Source organism: Somniosus microcephalus, chromosome 16 (genome assembly GCF_052327205.1).
Source record: "Somniosus microcephalus isolate GS21.2 chromosome 16, FLI_Smic_1.0, whole genome shotgun sequence".
Classification (NCBI taxonomy): domain Eukaryota; kingdom Metazoa; phylum Chordata; class Chondrichthyes; order Squaliformes; family Somniosidae; genus Somniosus; species Somniosus microcephalus.
In genome coordinates, this window is record NC_141002.1 from 52,521,525 (window position 1) to 52,548,722 (window position 27,198).

Sequence of the window (27,198 nt, forward strand, 5' to 3'; positions counted from 1 at the left end):
AGTCCTGTTAGATTTTTTAAAGTTTCAATGAGATCCCCTCTCATTCTTCTAAACTCTAGCGAATATAAGCCTAATCGACCCAATCTCTCTCCATACATCATTCCTGCCATCCCAGGTATCTGTCTGGTGAATCTTCACTGCATTCCCTCCATGGCAAGAACATCCTTCCTCAGATAAGGCGACCAAAACTGCACACAATACTCAAGGTGTGGTCTCACCAAGGCCCTGTACAACTGCAGCAAGACATCCTTGCTCCTGTACGCGAATCCTCTCGCTATGAAGGCCGACATACCGTTTGCCTTCATTCAGATAATAATCTGCCTTCCTGTTTTTGCCACCAAAGTGGATAACCTCGCACTTAGCCACATTATACTGCATCTGCCATGCATCTGCCCAATCATCCAACCTATCCAAATCATACTGGAGTTTCTCTGCATCCTCCTCGCAGCACACACATGCCCACCCAGCTTTGTGTCATCTGCAAACTTGGAGATATTACATCTAGTTCCCTCGTCTAGATCATTAATATACATTGTGAATAGCTGGGGTCCTAGCACCGATCCCTGCGGTACTCCACTAGTCACTGCCTGCCACTCGGAAAAAGACCCGTTTATTCCAACTCTTTGCTTCCTGTCTGCCAACCAGTTCTCTATTCAAGTCAGTACCTTACCCCCACTCCCATGTGCTTTAACTTTGCACGCCAATCTCTTATGCGGGACCTTATCAAAAGTCTTCTGAAAGTTCAAATACACCACATCCACTGGTTCTCCCATATCTATTCTACCTGTTATAACTTCAAAAAATTCCAGTAGATTAGTGAAGCTTGATTTACCTTTTGTAAATCCATGTTGACTTTGTCCGATCCTGTCACTGTTTTCCAAGTGCTCTGCTATTACATCTTTTATAATGGACTCTAGCATTTTCCTCACTACTGATGTCAGGCTTACCGGTCTATAATTCCCCGCTTTTTCTCTCTCCCACCTTTTTTAAATAGTGGGGTTACATTAGCTACCCTCCAATCCATGGGAACTATTCCAGAGTCTATAGAATTTTGGAAGATGACCAGCAATGCATCTACTATTTCTAGGGCCACTTCCTTAAGTACCCTAGGATGTAGATTATCAAGCCCTGGGGGTTTATCGTCCTTCAATCACGTCAATTTCCCTAACATCATTTCCCTACAAATACTGATTTCATTCAATTCCTCCCTCTCATTAGACCCTATGTTCCCCGAAATCCCTGGAAGGTTATTTGTGTCCTCCTTTGTGAAGACAGAACCAAAGTATGTATTTAATTGGTCAGCCATTTCTTTGTTCCCCGTTATAAATTCCCCTGATTCTGACTGCAAGGGACCTACGCTTGACTTCACCAATCTTTTTTATAGTGCCAGGTTTTATGCAAAGCTTTTAAAGGAACACAATTCAGTGATGTTTGTGTAGGTGTAAACTCTTTTACCTTGTACATTTATTTGGAATGGAAACAATGGAAGTTTCATGAAGCCTTAAATTACCTCTGAATGTTATTTTTGTAATGTTCACAGCCCTTTTTAGTATTGTGCTTTTCTAAATAATTTTGCATATTTCTGAAATGTTATTAATATTATGGCTGGAATTTTCTTTACCTGGATGGTGCTCAATGTTGAAACAGACTCCTCCATTCTCTGAACATTTGCAAACATCGCACTCGCAAAACCTGTCAGACCCTCCTGCACTTCTTCCTGCACCTCTAGGATCGCCCTCTTTCTGGATGGCCCCCGAGGCTCAGCTTCTGCATGCAGCTGGGAGTGTCCTGCGCCCTCCAGCAAGGACTCTCCACTGCTGTCCCTGTCTCCATCATCTACTCTTGCTCACTTGTGAGTTGTGAGACACCAGGTGACAACCTATCTGGCGTGGGACCCACCCAGGTGTGCGTATCTGCGCTGGTGCTGGGTGCGCTTATGTCTGGTGACAGTGCACCCGCAGAGGCTGGAGGCTCCTCTGAGGAGTCGTCTTCCTCTTTCTCCTGGACAGTGGGTCAGGTTGGGGCCTCTTGATGGACCTATGGGAGAGTAAAGAGATATGTCATATAAAGAATGGGTACAGATACCATTCTTCTCTTAGGCAGTCCCTTGGAACCGAGGATGACTTGCTTCCACATTAAAAATGAGCTTGCAGGTGACTGATTAGTCCAATGCGGGACCTACAGTCTGTCACAGGTGGGGCAGACGTGGTTGAAAGGGCAGGTGGGTGGGGTGCTTGGGTTGACGTGCGCTCCTTGCGCTGCCTGCGCTTGGCTTCTGATTGCTCCCGGCGAAGAGACTCGAGGTGTTCGGCGCCTTCCCGGATGCTTCTCCTTCACTTTGTGCGGTCTTGGGCCAGGGATTCCCAGGTGTCGGTGGGGATGTTACACTTTTTCAAGGAGGCTTTGAGGGTGTCCTTGAAGCGTTTCCTCTGCCCACCTGGGGCTCGCTTGCCATGCCGGAGCTCCGAGTAGAGTGCTTGTTTTGGGAGTCTCGTATCGGGCATGCGGACAATGTGACCCGTCCATCGGAGCTGATTGAGCGTGGTCAGAGCTTCGATGCTGGGGATGTTGGCCTGAGCAAGAACACTGACGTTGGTGCGCCTACCCTGCCAATGGATTTGCAGGATCTTGCGGAGGCAGCGTTGTTGGTACCTCTCCAGTGCTTTGAGGTGCCTGCTGTACATGGTCCATGTCTCTGAGGCATACAGCAGGGCAGGTATCACTGCTGTCCTGTAGGCCATGAGCTTAGTGCCAGGTTTGAGGTCCTGGTCTTCAAACACTCTCTTCCTCAGGTGACCAAAGGCTGCACTGGCACACTGAAGGCAGTGTTGGACCTCGTCGTCGACAGTAGGCTCCCGAGGTATGGAAAGTGGTCCACGTTGTCCAAGGCCTTGTCGTGGATTTTGATAATCGGGTGGCAGCACTGTGTGGTGGGGGCAGGTTGGTAGAGGACCTTAGTCTTACGGATGTTAAGTGTAAAGCCCATGCCCTCGTATGCTTCAGTGAAGGTGTTTATGATGGTTTGGAGTTCGACATTCGAGTGAGCGCAGACGCAAGCATCGTCTGCATACTGTAATTCAACGACAGAGGATGGGACGACCTTGGATCTGGACTGGAGGTGACGGAGGTTAAACAATTTGCCATTTGTTCTGTAAATTAGCTCCACTCCAGTAGGGAGCTTACTGAGGGTGAGATAGAGCATTGCAGCAAGGAAGGTTGAGAAGAGCGTTGGTGCGATGACACAGTCTTGCTTGACCCCGGTTCGTACGTGGATTGGGTCTGTGGTGAAACCGTTGGTCAGGATCACGGCTTGCATGTCGTCGTGAAGCAGGCGGAGGATAGTGACAAACTTTTGATGGCAGCCAAATTTGAGGAGGACACGCCATAATCCCTCACGGTTGACAGTGTCGAAGGCCTTTGTGAGATCAAAGAAGGCCATGTACAGTGGTTGGTGCTGTTCCCTGCATTTCTCTTGTAATTGACGTGCGGTGAAGATCATATCCATTGTGCCCCTTAGTGGGCGGAATCCACATTGCGACTCTGGGAGGAGCTCTTTGGCCACTGGGAGAAGGCGATTGAGGAGGATTCTTGTGATGACTTTCCCTGTGGCAGACAGCAGGGAAACTCCTCTGTAATTACCGTAATCGGACTTGTCACCTTTCTTGAAGATGGTCACAATTACGGCATCTCTGAGATCCCCTGGCATGCTCTCCTCCTTCCAGATAAGAGAAATGAGTTCATGAATTTGCACCAGTAGTGCTTCTCTGCCATGCTTTAGTGCCTCGGCGGGGATTCCATCTGCTCCTGAGGCCTTGTTGTTCTTCAGTTGTCGGATGGCCTTTTCAACCTCATGCCAGGCTGGGGTTGTGCTGAGATGGTGGCGGGTAGCATGCTGTGGGATGGAGTTGAGGACACTCGTGTCGAAGACAGAGTCGTGGTTAAGGAGATCTTCGAAGTGCTCCTTCCAGCGGGCACTGACTGCTTCCCTGACCGCAAGGACGTCCGCATCACCCGCGCCATGACAGGAGCTGATGACTGCTGGACAGACCACCGCCTAATCTGCTCTATCATCTCCATCAACGTAGCCCCAAAACAGCAGCGGCAACAGAAACAATGCCGCAGGAAAATTAACGCTGGAGCACTCAAAGACCCCGCTAAGAAAGCCCTATTCAGCCTGCGCCTCACAAACAACCTGTTGACTCCCAAATTTGCAGAGACACAGAGTGCCCACAGCGTCTGGTCTGCACTCAAGGCCTCCATAATCAACACCTATGAAGGGACGCTCGTTCACTCAACCAGGAAACACCAAGACTGGTTCGACGAGAATGACCAGGAGATCCAGGAGCTAATAAGCCGCAAGCGCAAGGCATTTCTGATCTGGAAACAGCAACAGAACTCGAGAGCAAGAAAGCAGCTCTACAGAAGCCTGAAGGCCGAGGTCCAACAAAAAACTTGCGACCTAAAGAACAGATGGTGGGTGGAGAAAGCGCAGGAGATCCAGCAGCTAGCCGACAACCACGACGTGCGTGGATTCTTTAGCGCAGTCAAGACCATCTACGGCCCAAGCACCCAAGGACCTTCCCCACTGCGGGCCAAGAACGGAGAGGTACTCATCAAGGAGATACCATTATGCATATGATGACCATGCACTGGCTGCTGACATCAGTCTCATATAAGTGACTGATGCGTACCATGTAGCTGTATGATATGTAATTTTGTCATCAGGTTGCTGAGATGTCCCCCTCTCTCTGTCTCCCACTTCCAGCTGCTTGGCAACTCCAGATATTTCTAAAGCAGCCTCTTCTGCTGTTGTAAGGTTTGCAAATGATGGAGGGCCACCGCCGGTTCTCTCCCTCTCTCTCTTATTGTGGGCTCTCTTTTCGTGCAAAGAGGGAAAGAAGCGAAGGTTGAGTGAGCGTGATGGAATGAGTGTAAGGAATGGATGGGTTATATCTTTAGAGGGTGCCAAAGCCAAGTGGCCTCCTTGTGTGTTGTTAGTTGGTATGATTGCATTAGGATGAGGGTGAATGTGAGGGGTGGTTAGTCAGATGGGGGTGTGATAATGTAGATAGAGAGAGAGGGATGGGTGGATGTGCAAGGTATGTTGGTGTGAGTAAGGATGTGCAGGAGTAGGGTAGGGAAGGCAGAGTGATGGGGATGTGATGAGAGGCACAGCAGGATGAAGTTGAGTGTGGCTTTGTACTAACGTTTCCTGATCTAATGAGATCATTGAAATGTTTGCAGCACTGCACCCAGGTCCTCCTGACCACATCCCTGCTTATGACCTCCTCTGCAATCTCCAATCAGGCAGTTTTGGTCTCTTGGGGAAGTCTCTTCTGCCCATTGGAAGGGAAGAGGACCTCCCTGCGTGCTCTGACTCCCTCCATAAGCATATGGAACAGAACAGAACCTGGCTGCAGCTCTCTGCCTTTGTGCAGTCATTGTCAGTGTTTGCAGCACTCCAATGCTGTAGTGTACTGACACCACTATGTTACATTAACCTTCAAATCTAATGTGGCCATGGCCCCTTTAAAGATCCCAGCTGAAAATGCGTCATGAATGACATCACCAGACCTGCACCTCTTAATTGGGCCGGGTAATGTGCAAAGCGGGCTTAATAGGCCCTATTAACATAAAGTAATTCTGTGAAGTGGGAAGGAGCCAGCAATGGAGTCGCGACCCGCCACATTAATGATTTAGATATGAATGTAGGAGGTATGATCAGTAAGTTCGCAGATGACACGAAAATTGGTGGAGTGGTAAATAGCAAGGAGGGAAGCCTCAGGCTACAGGACGATATAGACAGGATGGTTAGATGGGCAGAACAGTGGCAAATGGAATTTAACCCTGAAAAGTGTGAGGTGATGCATTTTGGGAGGACAAACAAGGCAAGGGAATACACAATGAATGGTAGGACCCTAGGAAGGACAGAGGATCAGAGGGACCTTGGTGTGCATGTACATAGATCCCTGAAGGCAGCAGGACAGGTAGATAAGGTGGTTAAAAAGGCATATGGGATACTTGCCTTCATTAGCCGAGGCATAGAATATAAGAGCAGGGAGATTATGATGGAGCTGTACAAAACGCTAGTTAGGCCACAGCTGGAATACTGTGTGCAGTTCTGGTCACCACACTATAGGAAAGATGTGATTGCATTGGAGAGGGTGCAGAGGAGATTCACCAGGATGTTACCTGGGCTGGAGCTCTGCAGCTATGAAAAGAGATTGTACAAGCTGGGGTTGATTTCCTTAGAGCAGAGAAGGCTGAGGGGGGACCTGATTGAGGTGTACAAAATTATGAGGGGTATAGATAGGGTAGATAGAAAGGAACTTTTCCCCTTAGTAGAGGGGTCAATAACCAGGGGGCATAGTTTCAAGGTAAGGGGCAGGAGGTTTAGAGGGGATTTGAGGAAAAACGTTTTTACCCAGAGGGTGATTGGAATCTGGAACTCACTGCCTGAAAGGGTGGTAGAGGCAGGAACCCTCACAATATTCAAAAAGCATTTAGATGAGCACTTGAAACGCCATAGCATACAAGGCTACGGACCAAGTGCTAGAAAATGGGATTAGAATAGACAGGGCTTGATGGCCGGTGCGGACACGATGGACCGAAGGGCCTCTTTCTGTGCTGTATAACTCTATGGGGGAAAAATTTGGTTGGTTTGCACCTCCTGTTAGCGCCTTAAGAGGGCGCTAATGGGGCGCAAAGCAACTAGTGCCTGTGCGCGGTGATGTTTGCGCTGCTCACGAAATTAACTAGACATTTTGCGGTGGCGCTACACACTACTGCCACGATCTCCTGTGCCGGCAGATCGTGACGTCAATCGAGAGTGCAATGCCCCAGTAGCGCCCTGGACCGGAAATTGAGTGACGCCCCCTGTCTTACCGCCTGCCGCTAACAACGACAGGTTGAGGGGAGCGTTTTGCAGTCGGCAAGGGACTGGGGGGAGCGCTATTTAAAGGTGACTGCTTCCTGCCTTTTTTGTCGGCGAAATTTTTGCACCACGCATTCTGAGTGAGAGAGAAAGACTGCAGGAGATATTCAAAGCTGTGTTAACGAGTTTTGGGCACTGAGCAGCACTCTGCAGGTTCTTTCTGATTTGATCTTCCTTACATCGATTTGGAAGAGAATATGGGGGCTGTACTCTGAGCTCTTTCCCTGGGCCTCTCCATTGTTCTTTCCAACAGATTTGATGTACAGGTCTCTCCAGGCCGAGATTCAAGGCTGCAATGAGTAGGGTGTGGATGGAGAGCAAGATCGACCCTCCCCTTTTAGAACTAGCCGGCGCCAGTGTGTCTGTGTTCCATTGCTGACTGAAATCACATGAGCTTCGCCAGCGCTCTGAGGTAGCGCCTCACTCCTCGGCCTTTGCGCCTTAAGACAGGTGTGTAGCGCCTGATTTAGCGCTCCAATCACCTCCAGGGGCGATAAAAGCCAAGTTTGCTGTCAGACGCTAATCTTTGTGCCCGGCCGATAATTGCGCCCCAAATGGGGCGATACTGAATTTCTCCCCTATGGCTTTCTATGGAGAATAGCTGGCTGTCTATGGAGAATAGATGGCAGAGGCTCATACACCTCCTCTCTAGGAGGAATGTCAGCGTAGACGTGGGTCCTCATGGCCCCACTGATGTGCAGCAAGGTGCTCTCCAGCTCCTTGGCAGCAGGGAACTGATTGGGCTGCCTGTATTCTGCTGAAGCCACAGGGTGAGCATCTCGTAGAAGCACGCGGAAGAGAAAGTTGACACACAGGTAGATTCACAAGGGTGGCCACTTGGGTGTTTTATCCAATGTTTATGTAAAGTTTCCGTTAATGTGCTGTCAAACATAAAAATCTTTATTTTCACCACTTTCCGCTCTTGGACAGATTTGTGTGCACCTTTGGAAGTGGCTTAGTGAGTTGCAGTGAATGGTGAGACATAGGCCTAGAAATTCAGGTTGGGTGCTTCCCGCGGGTGCAAGCCCCCGATCTGCACTTACCTTGCGCGCCGGCCGTTGAGCTGTGGGACCCCGTGGAATTCTGATCTGGGGCCTGGTCCAGCTGCCGGTGCGCAGTGCTTGCGTATCCCAGGGGCGCAGTTAGTTCGATGTGTCCCCTGGGATCACATGGGCCATGGGCAGCCAATCGGAGCAGGGAATGCTCCATTCATAAGTCTGACAGGAAGTGCTGTCAAGACTTATAAATACTACAGCCCCAAAATAGCACTAAATCTTCAAATAAAATTTTTTTAAAATCACATTTTAAAAATAAACTATAAATTACATGAAATAACTATTTTAAACAATAATTTAAATTTTTGAAAAAAATAATTTTATATTCTAATGGGGCTAAAAATAAACTTACCTTGCTTTAAAGTATTTAAAAATAATAAACCTGTGGAAAAAATGTTTTAGTTTTAATTAATTCACCACTTACCTTGTAAAAAGCAGGCCTTACGCCTGCTTTTTATATTTCTAACTTCTGCAGGCTTACCTTCCTGGGAAAACCTGTAAAAAAAAACAAAGTTCGATGCGCACGCGCAGCCTCCCCCGCGCACGCGTTCGACCTCTGAACCTCTTCGTTCAGAGGAACGGAAGTGCCGGTTTCCCGCGCATGCGCAGTGCATGCAGGAAACCGGCACTTCCATCGGGCCTACGGGTGAGTACCCCGTGCGTACTCACCCGTGGAGACCCGAATTTCTGGGCCATTATGGTACATGTGGTGATTGTGAAAGGAATGGCTTGGTCATTGCAGGGATGCTTTATGGTGTTGGTATGGGGTGGTGCCAACCTGGCGCATAATGTGGCAGCCATATGGGTGTACAATGTGAAGTTAACTAAATGTGGCCAAGATGTGGCCATCCCATGCCTTCCGGGCAGCAATGCGTTCAGGTGTTGATGCCCTCTGTCCTGTGCAGCATCAGGTGAATGCAGCAAAGGTTGGTGGTGTTGTTGATGTTGCTGGTGTGCCTGGTGCTGCTAGTGTTGGGGCTGATCGTGGTGGGATTCTGAGGACCAAGATGAGACAGTATAAAGGGCACCCATGTTGATGGAATAGATGGCAGTTTATGTAGAGATGACAGAAGTGATCTGTCAATGGTAAGAGAGGTTCTGCCAATGAGGTGACACTGGATGGAAACTTTGGTGGAAAGGCTTGCAGCTTTCAGAGTCTGTGCTGGAAATGCAGTGAGAACATAACATAAGAACATAAGAAATAGGAGCAGGAGTAGGCCAATCGGCCCCTCGAGCCTGCTCCACCATTCAATAAGATCATGGCTGATCTGATCCTAACCTCAAATCTTCTATCACTCTCCATCCCACCCGAACCCATATGATCTCCCGGGAGAGGCGAAAAACCAGATAAAAAATCCAATGGCCAATTTGGGAGAAAAAATCTGGGAAATTCCTCTCCGACCTATCTAGGCGATCGAAACTCGTCCAGGAGATCACTCTGTCCCTATATTTTCTACAGTACTTACCTTCTGTAAAGGCGATCTCCACCCCAGCCAGGAACAGGAATAAAACCATCTCCTGAAATCTAACACAGAATTAGAACACAAGAAGTAGGAGCAGAACCAGGCTACATGGCCCGTGGGCCCACTCCACTACCCACAGGGCCATGACCATTCCGAACCTGGACTCATGTCCAATTTCCTGCCCGCTCCCCGTAACCCTTAATTCCCTTTACTTCTAGGAAACTATCTATTTCTGTTTTAAATTTATTTAATGATGTAGCTTCCACAGCTTTCTGGGGCAGCAAATTCCACAAACCTACCACCCTCTGAGTGAAGAAGTTTCTCCTCATCTCAGTTTTGAAAGAGCAGCCCCTTATTCTAAGATTATGCCCCCTAGTTCTAGTTTCACCCATCATTGGGAACATCCTCACCACATCCACCCGATCAAGCCCCTTCACAATCTTATATGTTTCAATAAGATCGCCTCTCATTCTTCTGAACTCCAATGAGTAGAGTCCCAATCTACTCAACCTCTCCTCATATGACCACCCCCTCATCCCCGGGATTATCCGAGTGAACCTTCTTTGTACTGACTCGAGAGCAAGTATGTCTTTTCTTAAGTATGGACACCAAAACTGTATGCAGTATTCCAGGTGCGGTCTCACCAATACCTTGTATAACTGCAGCAATACCTCCCTGTTTTTATATTCTATCCCCCTAGCAATAAAAGCCAACATTCCATTGGCCTTCTTGATCACTTGCTGCACCTGCATACTAACTTTTTGAGTTTCGTGCACCAGGACCCCCAGATCCCTTTGTACTACAGTACTTTCCAGTTTCTTGCCATTAAGATAATAACTTGCTCTATGATTTTTCCTGCCAAAGTGCATAACCTCACACTTTCCAGTATTGTATTCCATCTGCCAAATCTCTGCCCACTTACTTAGCCTGTCTATGTCACTTTGCAGGTTTTTTATGTCCTCCTCACTCACTACTTTCCCTCCCATCTTTGTATCATCTGCAAACTTTGATATGTTACACTCGGTCCCCTCCTCCAAATCGTTAATATAGATTGTAAAGAGTTGGGGACCCAGCACTGACCCCTACGGAACACCACTAGTTACTGATTGCCAGTCTGAGAATTAACCATTTATCCCAACTCTCTGCTCTTTGTTAGAGAGCCAATCCTCCACCCACGCCAGAATATTACCCCCAATCCCGTGACTTTTTATCTTGAGCAATAATCTTTTGTGTGGCACCTTGTCAAATGCCTTTTGGAAGTCTAAATACACTACGTCCACTGATTCTCCTTTATCCACCCCGTATGTTACTTCCTCAAAGAACTCCAGCAAATTTGTCAAACATGACTTCCCCTTCATGAAACCATGCTGAGTTTGTCCTATTAAATTATGTTTATCCAAATGTCCCGTTACTGTCTCCTTAATAATGGACTCTAACATTTTACCAACCACAAATGTTAGGCTAACAGGTCTATAGTTTCCAGCCTTCTGCCTACTACCCTTTTTAAATAAGGGTGTTACATTAGCAGTTTTCCAATCTGCCGGGACCTTTGCTGAGTCCAGGGAGTTTTGGAAAATTATTACCAATGCATCCACAATCCCTACCGCCACTTCCCTCAAGGCCCTAGGATGTAAGCCATCAGGTCCAGGGGATTTATCTGGCTTGAATCCCATTATTTTACCAAGTACCACTTCCTTAGTGATTTTAATCGTATTTAGCTCCTCTCCCCCTAGAGCCCCCTGTTTGTCCAGTGTTGGGATATTCTTAGTGTCCTCTACCGTAAAGACTGATACAAAATATTTGTTCAGCGTCTTTGCCATCTCCATGTTTCCCACCATTAATTTCCCGGTCTCATCCTCTAAGGGACCAACATTTACTTTAGCCATCCTTTTTCTTTTTATATAACTATCGAAACTTTTGCTATCTGTTTTTATATTTTTTGCTAATTTACTTTCATAATCTATCTTCCCTTTCTTAATCAATCTTTTATTTATTTTTTGCTGTCTTTTAAAGACTTCTCAATCTTCTATCCTCCCACTAGATTTGGCTACCTTATATGCCCTTGTTTTTAGTCGGATACTATCCTTAATTACTTTATTTAGCCACGGATGGCTATCTTTTCTTATACACCCTTTTTTCCTCAGTGGAATATATTTTTTTTGGAAGTTGTAAAATAACTCCTTAAATGTACACCACTGATCATGTACCGCCTTACCCTTTAATCTATTTTCCCAGTCCACTCTAATCAATTCCGCTCTCACATCTTCATAGTCTCCTTTATTCAAGCTCAGCACACTTGTTTGAGATCCAACCTTCTCACCCTCTACTTGAATATGGAATTCAACCATGTTATGGTCACTCATTCCAAGGGGATCCTTTACTAGGACATTTTTAATTAATCCTGTCTCATTACACAGGACCAAATCTAAGGTTGCTTGCCCCCTGGTCAGTTCAGTTACATACTGCTCAAGAAACCCATCCCTAATACACTCAATGAACTCATCCTCAAGGCTGCTCTGCCTAATTTGATTTGTCCAGTTAATATGATAGTTAAAATCCCCCATAATTATAGCTGTTCCCTTATTACTAGCCTCAACTATTTCCTGATTAATACTCCGTCCAACAGAGTTGCAACTGTTCGGAGGCCTATAGACTACGCCCACTCGTGTTTTTTCCCCCTTATTATTCCTTATCTCCACCCAAACTGTTTCACTATCCCGCTTCTTTGACCCAATATCATTTCTCTGTATTATAGTGATTCCTTCCTTTATTAACATAACCACCCCACCTCCCCTCCCTTCCTGCCTGTCCTTCCTGATTGTTAAATAACCTGGTATGTTTAATTCCCAGTCATGGTCACCCTGCAGCCATGTTTCTGTAATGGCCACAATATCATACCCATATGTAGTTATTTGTGCCGTTAACTCATTCATTTTGTTACGAATGCTACGTGCATTCAGATAAAGAACTTTCAAATATGTTTTGTGACACTTAGTTCCTGTTTTTCCCCCTTTTACTACTTTACCTTTTACTCCATACCTTCTGTCCCTTCCTGACACGTTCTGTTTTTTAATTTCCCCACTGCTACCTAAGCCTATGACCTTCTCCATTGTCATTTCTGTTATTTGCTCTCTAGAAAACTCCCCCCCACTAATTAGTTTAAAGCCCTCTCTACAGCCCTAGTTATATGATTCGCCAGGACTCTAGTCCCAGCACTGGCCAAGTGGAGTCTGTCCCAATGGAACAGCTCATTCCTGTCCCAGTACTGGTGCCAGTGTCCCAAGAAGCAAAACCCATTTCTCCCACACCAGTCTTTGAGCCACGCATTTAACTCTTTAATTTTATTTATCCTAGCCAAATTCGCTTGTGGTTCAGGTAATAACCCAGAGATTATTACCCTTGAGGTTCTGTTTTTTAATTTGACCCCTAGCTGCTCATACTCCTTTAACAGAACCTTCTTCATTGTCCTATCTACGTCATTTGTACCAACATGGACCACGACAACTGGATCCTCCCCTTCCCACTCCAAGTTTCTTTCCAGCCCAGAAGAGATGTCCTTAACCCTGGCACCTGGCAGGCAACACAGCCTTCGGGACTCCCGCTCTTGACTGCAGAGAACCCTATCTATCCCCCTAATGATACTATCCCCTACCACTACAACATTTCTTTTTACTCCCTCCACTTGAATGGCCCCCTGTACCACGGTGCTGTGGCCAGGCTGCTCATCCTCCCTGCAGTCCCCGCTCCCGCCCTCAGAGGGAGTAAGAACCTCGATCCTGCTTGACAAGAGCAAGGGCTGCGGCTCCTTCAACACTACATCCTGGATCCCTGTACCTGCCGCACTCATAGTCACACCGTCATGTCCCTGACCACGGCCTACATCTGCAGTAATTAATTTCATAGGTGTGACCACCTCCTGAAACATAGAGTCCAGGAACTTCTCCCCCTCCCTGATGTGTTGTAGTGTCTGAAGCTCGGTCTCAAGCTCTTTAACATGGAGCTTGAGTTCCTCTAGCAGCAAACACTTATCGCAAATGTAATCACCGTGAGCCTCAATGGGGTCCACCAGCTCCCACATTTCACAACAGTGACACATCACCTGTTCACCCATATCTGTGTAATTAATTAAATTTCTTATTATTAGTTATGAAGACCCTCTGCCCCGATATAGATGATAATATTACAGCACTATTTAATAGGACTTACCAACTTAAAGGTATAGAAGAGAAGGAAGAGGACCTACCAACCAGCTGATCACCAACCTCCCTCATGAATGTTGTCTGGGGGACCTGTCTGGTTGAATTGTCTCGCTGCTGCACTTCCGCAGTGTTGGAATAGCCTGAGAGTGGGAAGCAAAACAGAGCAAAAAGCACCCCCTCACCTCCCACTTGCCCGAACTCTCCCACTTACCAAACTCTACTTACACTCAATGCGACCGCACTCAGCGCTACCGCACTAAGCCTGCCCCTTTTTATACCCGGATTCTACTTCCGGTTTAAACTCCCCAACAGCTTAATTTACTCTAAAAAAAATTAAACTTACTTTAAATAATTCACTTTTTTACTCACTAAAATTCAGTAAATGCACTTAAAAGACTTTTTCTGCCACTTACCAAAGTCTGCTTAAACTCAATGCGACTTGCACTCAGCCTGCCGCACTAAGCCCGCCCCTTTTTATACCCGGATTCTACTTCCGGTTTAAACTCCCCAACAGCTTAATTTACTCTAAAAAATTAAACTTACTTCAAATAATTCACTTTTTTACTCACTAATATTCAGTAAATGCACTTAAAAGACTTTTTCTGCCACTTACCAAAGTCTGCAACAGCGTCTGCCTGAGGAAAGTGACTAGCTGTCAGGTGAGAGCTTTTATAGTACATTTCATGCTGTCAAATATTCAGCTGGCACAATGGCATATAATGGTGAATGGAGGTGAACCATTAAACAACTAACGGGAGAAGGAGACTCCATGAATATCCCCATCCTAAATGATGGTGGAGCCCAGCACATGAGTGCAAAAGACAAGGCTGAAGCGTTTGCAACCACCTTCAGCCAGAAGTGCCGAGTGGATGATCCCTATCAGCCTCCTCCTGAGGTCCCCACAATCACAGATGCCAGTCTTCAGCCAATTCGATTTACTCCACGTGATATCAAGAAATGGCTGAGTGCACTGGATACAGCAAGGGCTATGGGCCCTGACAACATCCTGACTGTCGTGCTGAAGACTTGTGCTCTAGAACTAGCCGCGCCTCTAGCCAAGCTGTTTCAGTACAGCTACAATATTGGCATCTATCCAACAATGTGGAAAATTGCCCAGGGATGTCCTGTCCACAAAAAGCAGGACAAATCCAACCCGGCCAATTACCGCCCGATCAGTCTACTCTCAATCATCAGCAAAGTGATGGAAGGTGTCATCGACAGTGCTATCAAGCGACACTTACTCACTAATAACCTGCTCAGTTTGGGTTCTGCCAAGACCACTCGGCTCCTGACCTCATTACAGCCTTGGTCCAAACATGGACAAAGGAGCTGAATTACAGAGGTGAGGTGAGAGTGTCTGCCCTAGACATCAAGGCAGCATTTGACCGAGTGTGTCATCAAGGAGCCCTAGTAAAACTGAAGTCAATGGGAATCAGGGCGAAAACTCTCCACTGGCAGGAGTCATACCTAGAATAAAGGAAGATGGTGTGGTGATAGTTACCCTCCGCCCCAGTAGGGGGCGACGGAGAGTAAACAGAGAAAGGAAATGAATAAAGAAGCCTCGTGTTGATGGCTGAAGGAATACATCCCGTGTCTGTGTGTTGAGCACATTACATGGTGACAGAAGTGGCAAGTACCCGAAATACCCATGTTAAAGACTGTCTGCGTCAATGGAACTAACTTTCCCGGTGAAACCAGTCAGCTCCCGGTGAGTGAAAGTTTACGATACGGGTGTAGCATAGTAGCTAGTTAAGCCAGGACGGAGATAAACAAGAGAGACTGAAAAAAAAAAGTGTACTTACCCCACGTTGCTTACTATCGTGGTCACTCAAAGTCCTGCATTCTTTCAGATTTCTCCCCCTTCCGAATTTGATTTTACACGGCCGGAAGAGTGGCCGTTGTGGCTCAGCAGATTTGAATGCTTCAGACAGGCTTCAGGCCTTGATAAACAGTCACAGGAAAAACAGGTCAACACGCTATTATATTCCATGGGAGCGGAGGCTGAAGCGATCGTCCGGTGCAGGAATATTACGGCTGATCAACTGAAAAGCTATGACACAGTTAAAACGGAGTTGTCTAATCATTTCATCCCGCGGAGGAATTTGATATTCGAACGCGCAAGATTCCATAGGCGCGTGCAGGAGAGAGGGGAATCGGGTGATAGCTTCATCAAAGCGCTATATGAGCTCATAGAACACTGTGAATATGGAGCTATGCGGGACGAACTAATTCGTGACAGATTGGTTGTTGGACTAAGGGATCTTAAACTCCCTGAAAAATTACAGATGGATCCAGACCTCACAGTTGACAAAGCAAAAACACAGGTTTTCCAAAGTGAAGCAATAAAGAAACAGCAATCGATGCTTCAGAAAGATAGTAATGAGGAGGAGGAGTCCATTGAAACCATAAGTTGCCCCCCAACAATCAGCCCCCCAAAAACATTTTTCTACCAAATCAAGACAAACTGACGCACATGAATATGTACAGAGGCCTCGCACTGGAACCCAAACTGGAACACATTTCCAACCACAAAAGCAGAGTTGCAGATGGTGTGGCCGGAGTACACACAATAGACAAATCTGTCCAGCCAAAGATGTTAGCTGCAGGAATTGCCAGAAAAAGGGACAATTTGCTGCAGTTTGCCGATCCACACCTGCGGTTGCTGAAATATCAGAGGACGACGGCAATGAGATAGCGTTCCTGGGGTCAATTGGAGATGGGCAGGACCAGTCGTGGACCATCACCCTAAGCCTGTGTGGTCACATGACTGAATTCAAAATCGATAGAGGGGCTGATGTCACTGTCATCCCGGAGTGCCTCTACAAATCCTGACAAAGTTAAGACCCTCGCACACATGGCCGCGCCAAGGAATGTATCTGAAATACGCCTTCATGGGCCTGGTCAATCATTTGGGCAAATACATACCCCATCTAGCCAATAAAACCAAGCCACTCCGGGATCTCCTCAACAGGCAGACCTCATGGTATTGGGGACCCCAGCAGTCCTAAGCTTTCACTGAGATAAAGACGGAGCTAACCACCCCGCCAGGCCTTGCACTGTATGACCCCAATGCACTCACTAAAGTGTCAGCTGATGCCTCATCATTTGGCTTGGGTGCAGTCCTTTTACAAAAGAGACCTGACACTGACTGGTGCCCTGTAGCCTATGCTTCACGAGCCCTTTCAAAAACAGAGCAGCGCTATGCGCAGATTGAAAAAGAGGCCCTGGCCATTACATGGGTGTGTGAGCGCTATAGAGACTTTCTAATAGGCATGACATTCCAGGTTGAAACAGATCACAAGCCCCTCCTTACACTATTGGGATCTAAAAACCTGGACGAGTTGTCCCCCCGCATTCAGCACTTTCGGATGCGACTCATGCACTTTCACTTCACTATATCACATGTGCCAGGGAAGAGCCTAGCAACTGCCGACGTCCTCTCCAGGGCTCCCTACCAGCCGCCGGTGGATGATTCCCCTGAGGTGCAGTGCATAGAAAATTATGTACACTCAATACTCACTGCACTGCCCATTACCGAGAAACGCCTGGCTGCACTTCGTCAAGAACAGGAAATGGATGAACTACTTCATCAGGTCTTCGCACACTGCCGCGAGGGCTGGCCAGATCATGCGAAACTTGACAACGCTCTTAGACCTTACGCGGCCATTTCAGGTGACCTCACTATTGCACAAGGATTGCTACTACAAGGGTGCCGGTTGGTCATTCCAGCATCAATGCAGAAAGACATTCTGGACAAACTGCATGATGGCCATCAAGGGATCACAAAATGCAGAGCACGAGCCAGGTGTTCTGTCTGGTGGCCTGGATTAAGCGGTCAACTACAACGTAAAGTACAACAATGCCCAAGCTGCGCCCAAATGAGACAACAACCACCAGAACCATTGATTCCAGATGACACCCCTGAGGGCCCATGGCAGAAGGTTGGGGCTGATCTATTTCATTTGGATAACTCAACTTACCTGGTAATGTTTGACTACTTCTCTAAGTTCATTGAAGTTATCAAGCTCCTCTCCACCACCTCACATGCAGTCGTTGAATGTATGAAATCCTGCTTTGCCCGCCTAGGGGTCCCCCTGCTGGTCCAAACAGGTAATGGCCCCCAATTTGCCTCGGACACCTTTCGCTCATTTGCCAACAGCTGGGACTTCACCCATGTCACATCCAGTCTTCTGTATCCTCAAAGCAATGGGGCTGCCGAGCGCGCTGTCCAGACAGCCAAACAGCTTTTAAAAAAGTCACCTGACCCATACCGGGCACTCCTTGCATACCGCTCCACACCTCTTTCTAACGGATTCAGCCCTGCTGAGTTGCTACAAGGCAGAAAACTTTGTACAACCATGCCAACTATGCCATCACTCCTGACCCCAGGCTGGCCCGACCTCCAGAATTTTACAGACAAGGACAAACAATCTAAACTAAGACAACAGGCCAACTTTAACAGTCGCCACAGAGCTAAGCCCTTGTGTCCACTCCTTCCAGGTGACTATGTGTGGATACGTGACTCCCGCAAAAGAGGCATTGTGCAAGGACAGGCCAACACCCCAAGATCGTATCTGGTTGATATCCAGGGCCAGATTGTTCGCAGGAACCGCAGACACCTCGCACTTACCCAGCAGCCCCCAGACGCTGCTGATGAGCCTTCCATTCCCGATGACTACAATGGGGATGCGGGTCCTGGAACTCCTCCACCCACAGGGGATACCCCACCTCCGTCTCCTCCACCCACAGGGGATACCCTGCCTCCATCGGGTTCCAGACGATACCCTGAAAGGGTCCGCAATCCTCCTTCATACCTCCAGGACTTTGCAACATGAATAGCTTAAGAACCAAGACACCTCATTGGGTCAGAATAATACCCGAGGTACTTGGTGGAGGGTTCAGGCAGTCACCTTGTCCCTCCAAGCTTACTCTGCTTGCATTATTCGTGTTTCTCTAAAAACAAAACAAAAAAAAGAGATAAATTGTGCATTAGAGATGTTATGTTTGTTAGAGTTTGTTATTTCTTAAGCACAGTAAAAAAGTAATGATTTGAAACAAGGTCATTTGAAATGTTAATAGTAAAGGAATAGTATTCAAAGTCTGTTTAGAAAGGGAGATGTGGTGATAGTTACCCTCTGCCCCGGTAGGGGGCGACAGAGAGTAAACAGAGAAAGGAAATGAATAAAGAAGCCTCGTGTTGATGGCTGAAGGAATACACCCCGTGTCCGTGTGTTGAACACATTACAGATGGTTGTGGTGGTTGGTGGTCAATTATCACAGCCCCAGGACATTGCTGCAGAAGTTCCGCAGGGCAGTGTCCTAGGTCCAACCATCTTCAGCTGCTTCATCGATGACCTTCCCTCCAACATAAGTTCGAAAATGGGGATGTTCACTGATGACTGCACTGTGTTCAGTGCCATTCACAACTCCTCAGATAATGAAGCAGTCTATGCCCGCGTGCAACAAGACCTGGACGATGTTCAGGCTTGGGCTGATAAGTCTCAGGTAACATTCGCGCCACGGAAGTGCCAGGCAATGATACTATCTCCAACAAGCGAGAGTCTAACCACCGCCCCTTGACATTCAACGGCATTACCATCGCCGAATCCCCCACCATCAACATCCTGGGGGTCACAATTGACCAGAAACTCAACTGGGCCAGCCACATAAATACTGTGGCAACAAGAGCAGGTCAGAGGCTAGGTATTCTGCAGCGATTGTCTCACCTCCTGACTCCCCAAAGCCTTTCCACCATCTACAAGACACAAGTAATGAGTGTGATGGAATACTCTCCACTTGCCTGGATGAGTGCAGCTCCAACAACACTCAAAAAGCTCGACACCATCCAGGACAAAGCAGCCCGCTTGATTGGCACCCCATCCACCACCTTAAACATTCACTCCCTCCACCACCGGTGTACCGTGGCTGCAGTGTGTACCATCTATAAGATGCACTGCAGCAACTCGCCAAGGCTTCTTCGGCAGCACCTCCCAAACCCGAGACCTCTACCACCTAGAAGGACAAGGGCAGCAGGTGCAGGGGAACACCACTACCTCCAAGTTCCTCTCCAAGTCACACACCATCCTGACTTAGAAGTATATCACCATTCATTCATCGTCGCTGGGTCAAAATCCTGGAACTCCCTCCTTAACAGCACTGTGGGAGTACCTTCACCATGCGGACTGCGACAGTTCAAGAAGGCGGCTCACCAGCACCTTCTCAAGGGCAAGCAGTGATGGACAATAAATGTTGGCCTTGCCAGCGATGCCCAGATCCCATGAAGAAATAAAAAAAAAAGGCATATAAATAGTAAATGGGTAGTAAGAGGATGGGTGGGGCCGATTAGGGACCAAAAAGGAGATGCATGCATGGAAGCAGAGGGCATAGCTGAGGTACTAAATGAGTACTTTGCATCTGTTTTCACCAAGGAAGAAGATGTAGTGAAGGAGGAGGTAAAGGAGATACTGGATGGGATAAGATAAAGATGAGGTATTAGAAAGGCTGGCTGTACTTAAAGTAAATAAGTCACCAAGACCGGATGGGATGCATCCTAGGACGCTGTGTGAAGTGAAAGTAGAAATCATGGAGGTACTGGCCATAATTTTCCAATCCTCCTTAGAAACGGGAGTGGTGCCAGAGAACTGGACAATTGCAAATGTTACACCCATGTTCAAAAAAGGGTAAAGATAAACCCAGCAACTACAGGCTGGTCAGTTTAACCTCGGTAGTGGGGAAGCTTTTAGAAACAATAATCAGGGACAAAATTAACAGTCACTTGGGCTACAGGGAAAGGGCGGGGGAGTGGGACTAGCTGAGGTGCTCTTGCAGAGAGCCGGCACGGGCTCGACGGGCTGAATGGCTTTCTTCTGTGCTGTAACGATTCTATGATTCTATGAATGGTCACTCAACTCCCGCCTCAGGTTGACAGACATGGCTCCCGAGCAGTGTGGTTCCCATGGCCATCCATGTAAATTTAAAATATAGGGGGAAAAAGGCGCTTAACTGTCTAAAAACAAGGTTATAATGATTTGAATTATGTCGCCCGCCTCTGCCGGTCGGTTCACTGTCGCACCGGCAAACACACCCGAGGGAAAGGTGCGTGGGGGCGAGATGATGGCGGGTTCCCAACCTGCTCCTAAAAATATCAACTTTACCACCTGACCCAGCACCGATCGCACCCGCAACCACCACTGAAAATTACGGCCTTAGTTTCTGCAAAAAAAAGGGAGAGTTTTTTTCTTACTCATTATGGTTAAGTTTTTTTTAAAGCACCTCAAATACAGTATTTCATGATTGAGGTGGGACAAGATGAAAGAAAGCATACCAAGGAGATCAGCAGGCCCCACATATCTGGAGGTCTTGGTAAACCTACATACCAATGACTGAGGACAATTGCTCCGGGACATCAGAGCAGAGTTCTCCCATCTGCAGCTGAGACACCTGCAGCTGACTTACAGCCTATGGGATGACAGTTCTAGTTTTTGGCAAAGTCACCACTAGCTTTAACTGTATGCCTATGGCTCATACCTGGCTAGCACTGAAATATCAGCCAATATACTGCCCAAACATGTAACAAATAAGTGATTGAAGCATTGGTCAGCATGGCCAGCACCCTCACCTCCTTTCACACTCATTAGCATGACACAGCTGCCCAATATCATCACACTGCTGCTTTTTCCAAAGTGCAAGAGGTTACTGATGGTCGTCATGTCCCCCTAACCTGAAGCCCATCTTTGTGTTACAATGGTTCGATACGTGAAACCTTTAGAAAATGTGAGCATTGCAAGGTTTTCAAATGTACATGGCATCTTCACACTGTTTCCTACTGAGGCCTGGGTATGTATGAGATGTAATGAAAGAGTTTAGATTTATGACAGGGCTTGATGTGGGCTGGCTCCTTTTTGAGAGGAACTGTCACTCCTGGATCACTCTATAGGGGGAGTCTCACTCTCCATAAATTTAAATACTTAAAACATGTTTAAATATTGAAACCAAAATTTGGTCAATGGGTTGAATCAGTTTTGTGTCTGTTTATGTATAAGGATAATGGTACTCTCTGTCAGTATGTACTGACCTCAACACTGAAGGATTAACAATTGTGGCTTCATTACAACAAGTTAATGGGAAAATCACTTGTTTTGAGTCCTTATAATATCCTCTGGCTTAATGTATGTCTTATTTTACCAGTACACAATGGCTGAAATGTTCTTTTTTGACTTTGATTTCTTTTGGTAACATCTTGTCTTTCTCTCCTCACTGTAGCGTTTGCAAGTGATGACACGGCCCAGGCAAGAGGTCATAATTCAAAACAATGGGCTGAAATCCAACCAGTTGCTAAACAGAAGCTACGCTGATGATTCTGTTTAGTTGTCTACTTTTGTAAAGACAAATTCCCCCCTTTTGCTTTTTGCACAGCAATCCACAGGCGCAAATGGATTGCACAGTTAGATTAGAGCTTGGCCTATTGAACTGGTTTCTAGTCATCAGTTATAAAAAAGGTATTTTCTTTTTGATAACTCCTGCCGGATTAAAAATAAACATCACTTTTCGCACAGTACAATGTCATCATGAATAGAACTACCTTCCTCTTTCCTGTTACTATTGTCAATCTGCCCAATAAAGGTGCTCTACATTGTGAGACTTCTTGTTCTCACCTGTCCCAGAAATGATTACTACCACCAAAGGACTTGGGCTGGTCAGAAAAGACCCTGTGATTTTCCATCTAATGTGACCCTTCTGTAGGTTCTATTAACATTAGTTAAGAACAGTTAGATTATCTAATGCCAGTCCCAGTATCTGGACTTGGGTATCTCCTCAGTGCCTCATTTTACAGCAAGAGTCCCATCCTCAGTGGAAGGAATGAGCTGCTTGGTACACTGATGTGAGTTTTCCCCTTTAAAACGAAACCCTGAAAACAAATATTCAGGAAAATAATTTGTCGGCTGACTGATATGATCATTTCTGTTAAATGTCTTGGGCATGAACATTTTTAGGTATTTAGATTACTGCTGTCACAAGAAGTAAATAAATAAATTCAAAAAGAAAATACTGCAGATGCTGGCAATGCTGCCTGACCTCCTGCGTGTCTCCAGCATTTTCTGTAAATATATAAATGAATGTAGTAGAAGTTGACATACACCACATGCTGTCATAGACAAAAGCTCACGCCAACTGTTTCCTGTCGTGCGATTCCCAGGAATCTGTGGCAGTGGCAGGGAAGGCTAATTGCCTACAGACCAATAAAATAAAACAGAAAAGCTGCAAATGCTGTAAAGAAAACACAGCAGGTCAGTCAGCACCTGAGAGCGTTGTATTGATAGAGGTGCTGCCTTGTCTCTGGTGGTCCAGGTGAATTTTAAAGATCCAATTGAACTATTCAAAGGAAAGGAGAAACTTCTCTTGATATCCTGGTCAACAATCTTCCTGTAATCAATACCAGCAAAAACAGATTAATTGGTTATTTATCTCACTTACTGCTGTGTACAAATCAGCTGTCACATTTGCTTACAAAATAACAACACAGCAAAAGTAATGAATTGGCTGTGAACTGCTTTCAGATATCCTGAGGATGGGAAAGGCATTATATAAATGCAAATTCTATCTTTCTTTCTCTTACTTCCACGTCTGTGAACAGTACTCAGTCCATGTAGCTTAATGTATGAGAGTCAATGATCCATCCACATAACTTGCTGTATGGAGGTCTAGTGGCCCCTTCACATGGCCTCTTGTATGAGGGTCAGTGATTGCATATTTGGGTTATTCACCTTTTCATCTGAATTTAAACATGTAAAGGGATGGTAAATAAATTAATCTGTACTCATTAGCATGGTAGACTGAGATCAGTGTTTTCTTTCTCTGCATGCCTTTTGGAACTGAACTGCAATGCAAGACTTGAAAGTTTAGAACTTGGCAGTAAACTGTGAAAGGAAATCATGATTTTCCGACATCAAATAGCAAGTTATTTTCCAGTTAAGGGATCACGTGAATCAAAATAAATCAGAAAATGATGACATAGAACAAGGAGCTCCTGACTGCAGATCAATAACAAAACTGGAAATTTGATGATGGAAACGAGATAGTTGGACAAAGTTGCCCTTAAGAACTTACTTGAAGATAATGGAAAATGAGTACTGAACTCACCCTTACACTTATAAATAGGCACATAAATAGGCAGTCAAACAACAGGGGTGTTAATGTAGAGATTGTAGAGTTTTACTTGACTCACTTTGGATGTCAGGGAGAAATTTTCCAGAACGTGGATAAGTGGAGAGAGACAACGATAGAGCAAACTGCACATCTAGTGGGAGTTACGGGCTCAATGAGCTGAATGCTTTACCTTGTTCCAACCTTTATTGCATTCACATGTAGTGTGAGTCATAGAAGACCCCACATTTTATGGGGAGAGTTACCTGGACACTTTGATCCTGGAGGCAGTCCCACCCCTTAGGTTAGGTAGTGGTACAGGTCTGGTCAGTGGTCAGGGACAGGAGGGTGTGACTGCAACTCAGGCAGTTTAAGGGGACCCCAGGTGAAGTGCTGGAGGAGCCTCAGCCTTTGCCCTTGTCTAACAGGTATGAGTTTCTTGCTGCCTGTGTGGATGAGGGAAAAGCCTGCAGGATGGATGAACCAGCTGACCATGGCACCATGGTGCAGGAGACCACTCAAGTGGGGGGAGTGAAAGGGAATGTAGTTGTGGTAGGGGACAGTATAGTCAGGGGGATAGATACTGTTCTCAGCAGCCGCGACTGAGATTTCCAAAGGTTGTGTTGCCTGCCTGGTGCCAGGGTTAAAGACATCTCCTCGCGGCTGGAGAAGAACTTGGAGTGGAGGGGGAGGATCCATTTGTCGTGGTTCATGTAGGAACTAACGACATAGGTAGAACTAGGAATGAGGTTCTGCTGAAGGAGTTTGAGGAGCTAGAATCCAAATTAAAAAGCAGAACCTCATAGGTAATAATCTCTGGATTGTTACCTGAGTCACACGCAAATTGGTATAGGGCAAACAGATTAGAGGTTTAAATGCTTGGCTCAAAGAGTGGCGTTGGAGGAAGGGGTTTCAGTTCATGGGGCACTGGCACCAGTACTGGGGAAACAGGGAGCTGTTCCGTTGGGATGGGCTCCACTTGAACCGGGCTGGGACCAGTGTCCTGATGAACCGAATAACTAGGGCAGTAGATAGGGCTTTAAACTAATGAAGGGGGGTGGGAGGATTCAGGAAAGAGTAAATTTTAAAGCAGCGAAAGAAATGTCAAGGCTCTAGAGCAGAGTAGAGTTTTGGATAAAAATAAGCAGAGTGGGTCAGGAAGGGACAGAGGGAGTAACAAAGGTAATAAGGCATCAGTGACTAAAGTGAAATCAGGGAAAAAAAGAAATAAGTCAAAGCTAAAGACATTGGCCCCGATTTTCTGCCAGCCGTCGGGCGGCTTTTCAGGCGGCCGGGGGCCGAAAATCGGCGAAAAAGCGGGTCGCGACCCCACACGCCTAATTCCCCGCCCCATCCGACTTTAGGACCGCCGTTTCTTCGCGACCCGCTTCAGTCCCGCCCGCCACTGGCGGGACTGGCCGTCGGAACACTAATGAGCAATTATTACCTTGTTTAAGTTGATTTTCAGGGGCCGTTGTGATTTTGGGTCTTTCCCCACATCAAACACGCCTGCGGGGAGCCCCGCTGATGAAACCTGGGGTGAAGCTTGCCGGCTTGCTTGCTATCAGCTGCAGGTCATTCGGAAAAGCTGCGATTTAAAGGGACAGCACTTGTATGTTGAAGGACCTTGTTGCTGCAGGCTTGGGGCTACTTCTTCAAGGCTTAGGCACAGCTGTGGAAGGTTGGAGCCTCACACACTTCTCCAATGTGATCTCCTGGGAAGCCCCTCTCGTCACCCTCACTCAGCGCTTCCTCAGCGAAGGCATCTACGAGAAGCATGGGACGGCTTTTTTTCCTTCCCTTCTTGCCATTAGAGGATCTCCAGCAGCAGAGGCGGCAGCAGCAGAACCAGGAACAGCATGATGAGCACCAGGCTGCTGCTCACTCACCTGAATCTGCACAGGCCAGAAGGGGCCAGCGCTTGGAAGTGGCTTGAGAGCACCTTGCTGCGCTTTAGGGGGCCATGGGGACCCGTTTCTGCACTGGCAGTCCTACTCAGAAGGACTTCCATGAAGATCTGGTTTCTCTGTTCAATAGATGGCCAATGCTCCTCAAGAGATGTCATTCTCTTATGAGCACTCACCATGTTTTCCGTACCCTGGCGAGTTATCTCCTCCATGGAGGTTGCCAACCTTTCCATGGTGATGCATTCATGCGCCAATGACTCTACAAAGGCTCTGCTCATGGTCGCTATGGACTCCTCCATTCGCTCCACACTCGCAGCGACCCTGGAGACAAAACCTGCCAGAGACTCCTGCATCTGTGCATGGAGATCCATCACCTCTTCTCTTGCGGATGGATCCAGAGGCAGAGGTTCGACATGCAGCGCAGCTGAGCTGAGCTGGCAGAGTCCTGCGCCCTCCGACGAGGACTCTCCACTGCTGTCCCTGTCTCCAGAATCTGCTGAGGCTCACTTGTGAGCTGTGAAACACCAGGTGACAACACTACTCTATGTCCCGAAGGTCCCCCTGAGGTGTGAGTGTCTGCGCTGGTGCTGGGTGCACTTACTACTGCTGACGCTGCGCCCTCAGAGGTTGGAGCTTCCTCTGAGGAGCCTGGCTGCACAGCCTCTTCCTCCTCCACAGTGAGGACAGGGGCTCTGGATGGTACTGTGGGGGAGTAAAGGAAGGAGTTAGAGATGTAATGCCAAGGTTCTTCTGGTGACTCCCAGCGAGTTGACATCTGCTGACAGCTGCATCCATGCAGCATTGGTCTCAGTGGGAGGCCTCTTCCTCCCTGACCTAGGGAAGAGGACCTCCCTGTGGGCCCTAACCCCATCCAATAATGCCTGCAGTGAAGCCTCGTCGAATTTGGAGGCAGCTCGGGGTCTGGCACTGGCCACAGCTGCTGTAGGCTCCTCTGCCATCCTGTATGGTTTGTTTGGAAGCCTTCAGAGGATGCAGTGCTTGCTGTGGACCTTGAAAGCACCACGAATAATGACATCATACTGTGGGGCTTTCTGACTAGAAATGGACAATTAGCAAGGCTGCCCACATGCTGGAAATTAATTGGCCACTTGAGGGAAAATTGCGTGGAGCTGGCTGACACATTTTTTGTGTGTCAGAACCCCACATTCGGGGAATCCGACCATTTCCCACACAAGCCACAAAATCGGGCCCATTATATCTGAATGCGTGAAGCATTCACGACAAAATAGATGAATTAATAGCGCAGATAGAAATGAACAGGTTTGATCTAATAGCCATTACGGAGACGTGGTTGCAAAGTGGCCACGGTTGGGAACTAAATATTCAAGGATTCTTAACTTTTAGAAGAGATAGGCAAAATGGAAAAGGAGGAGGGGTAGCCCTGATAATAAAGGTTGGGATAAAGACAGTAGAGAGAAAGGATCTTAGCTTCGAATATCAAGAAGTAGAATCAGTTTGGGTGGAGCTAAGAAACAG

The 27,198-nt window shown here is 47.0% G+C and overlaps 1 protein-coding gene across 2 annotated transcripts in view; it reads left to right on the top strand.

The window, feature by feature from the left end:
• Positions 1–23,983, top strand: part of LOC147106176 (sodium- and chloride-dependent GABA transporter 1-like) — a 96,228-nt gene extending 72,245 nt beyond the window's left edge. For both annotated transcript variants that reach the window (XM_086009031.1, XM_086009032.1), the window contains one exon: positions 21,914–23,983. In XM_086009031.1, the coding sequence (XP_085865157.1) occupies positions 21,914–22,018 (105 nt within the window). In that variant the 3' untranslated portion in view covers positions 22,019–23,983. The remainder of the gene's footprint in view (positions 1–21,913) is intronic.
• Positions 23,984–27,198: the final 3,215 nt, after the last annotated feature.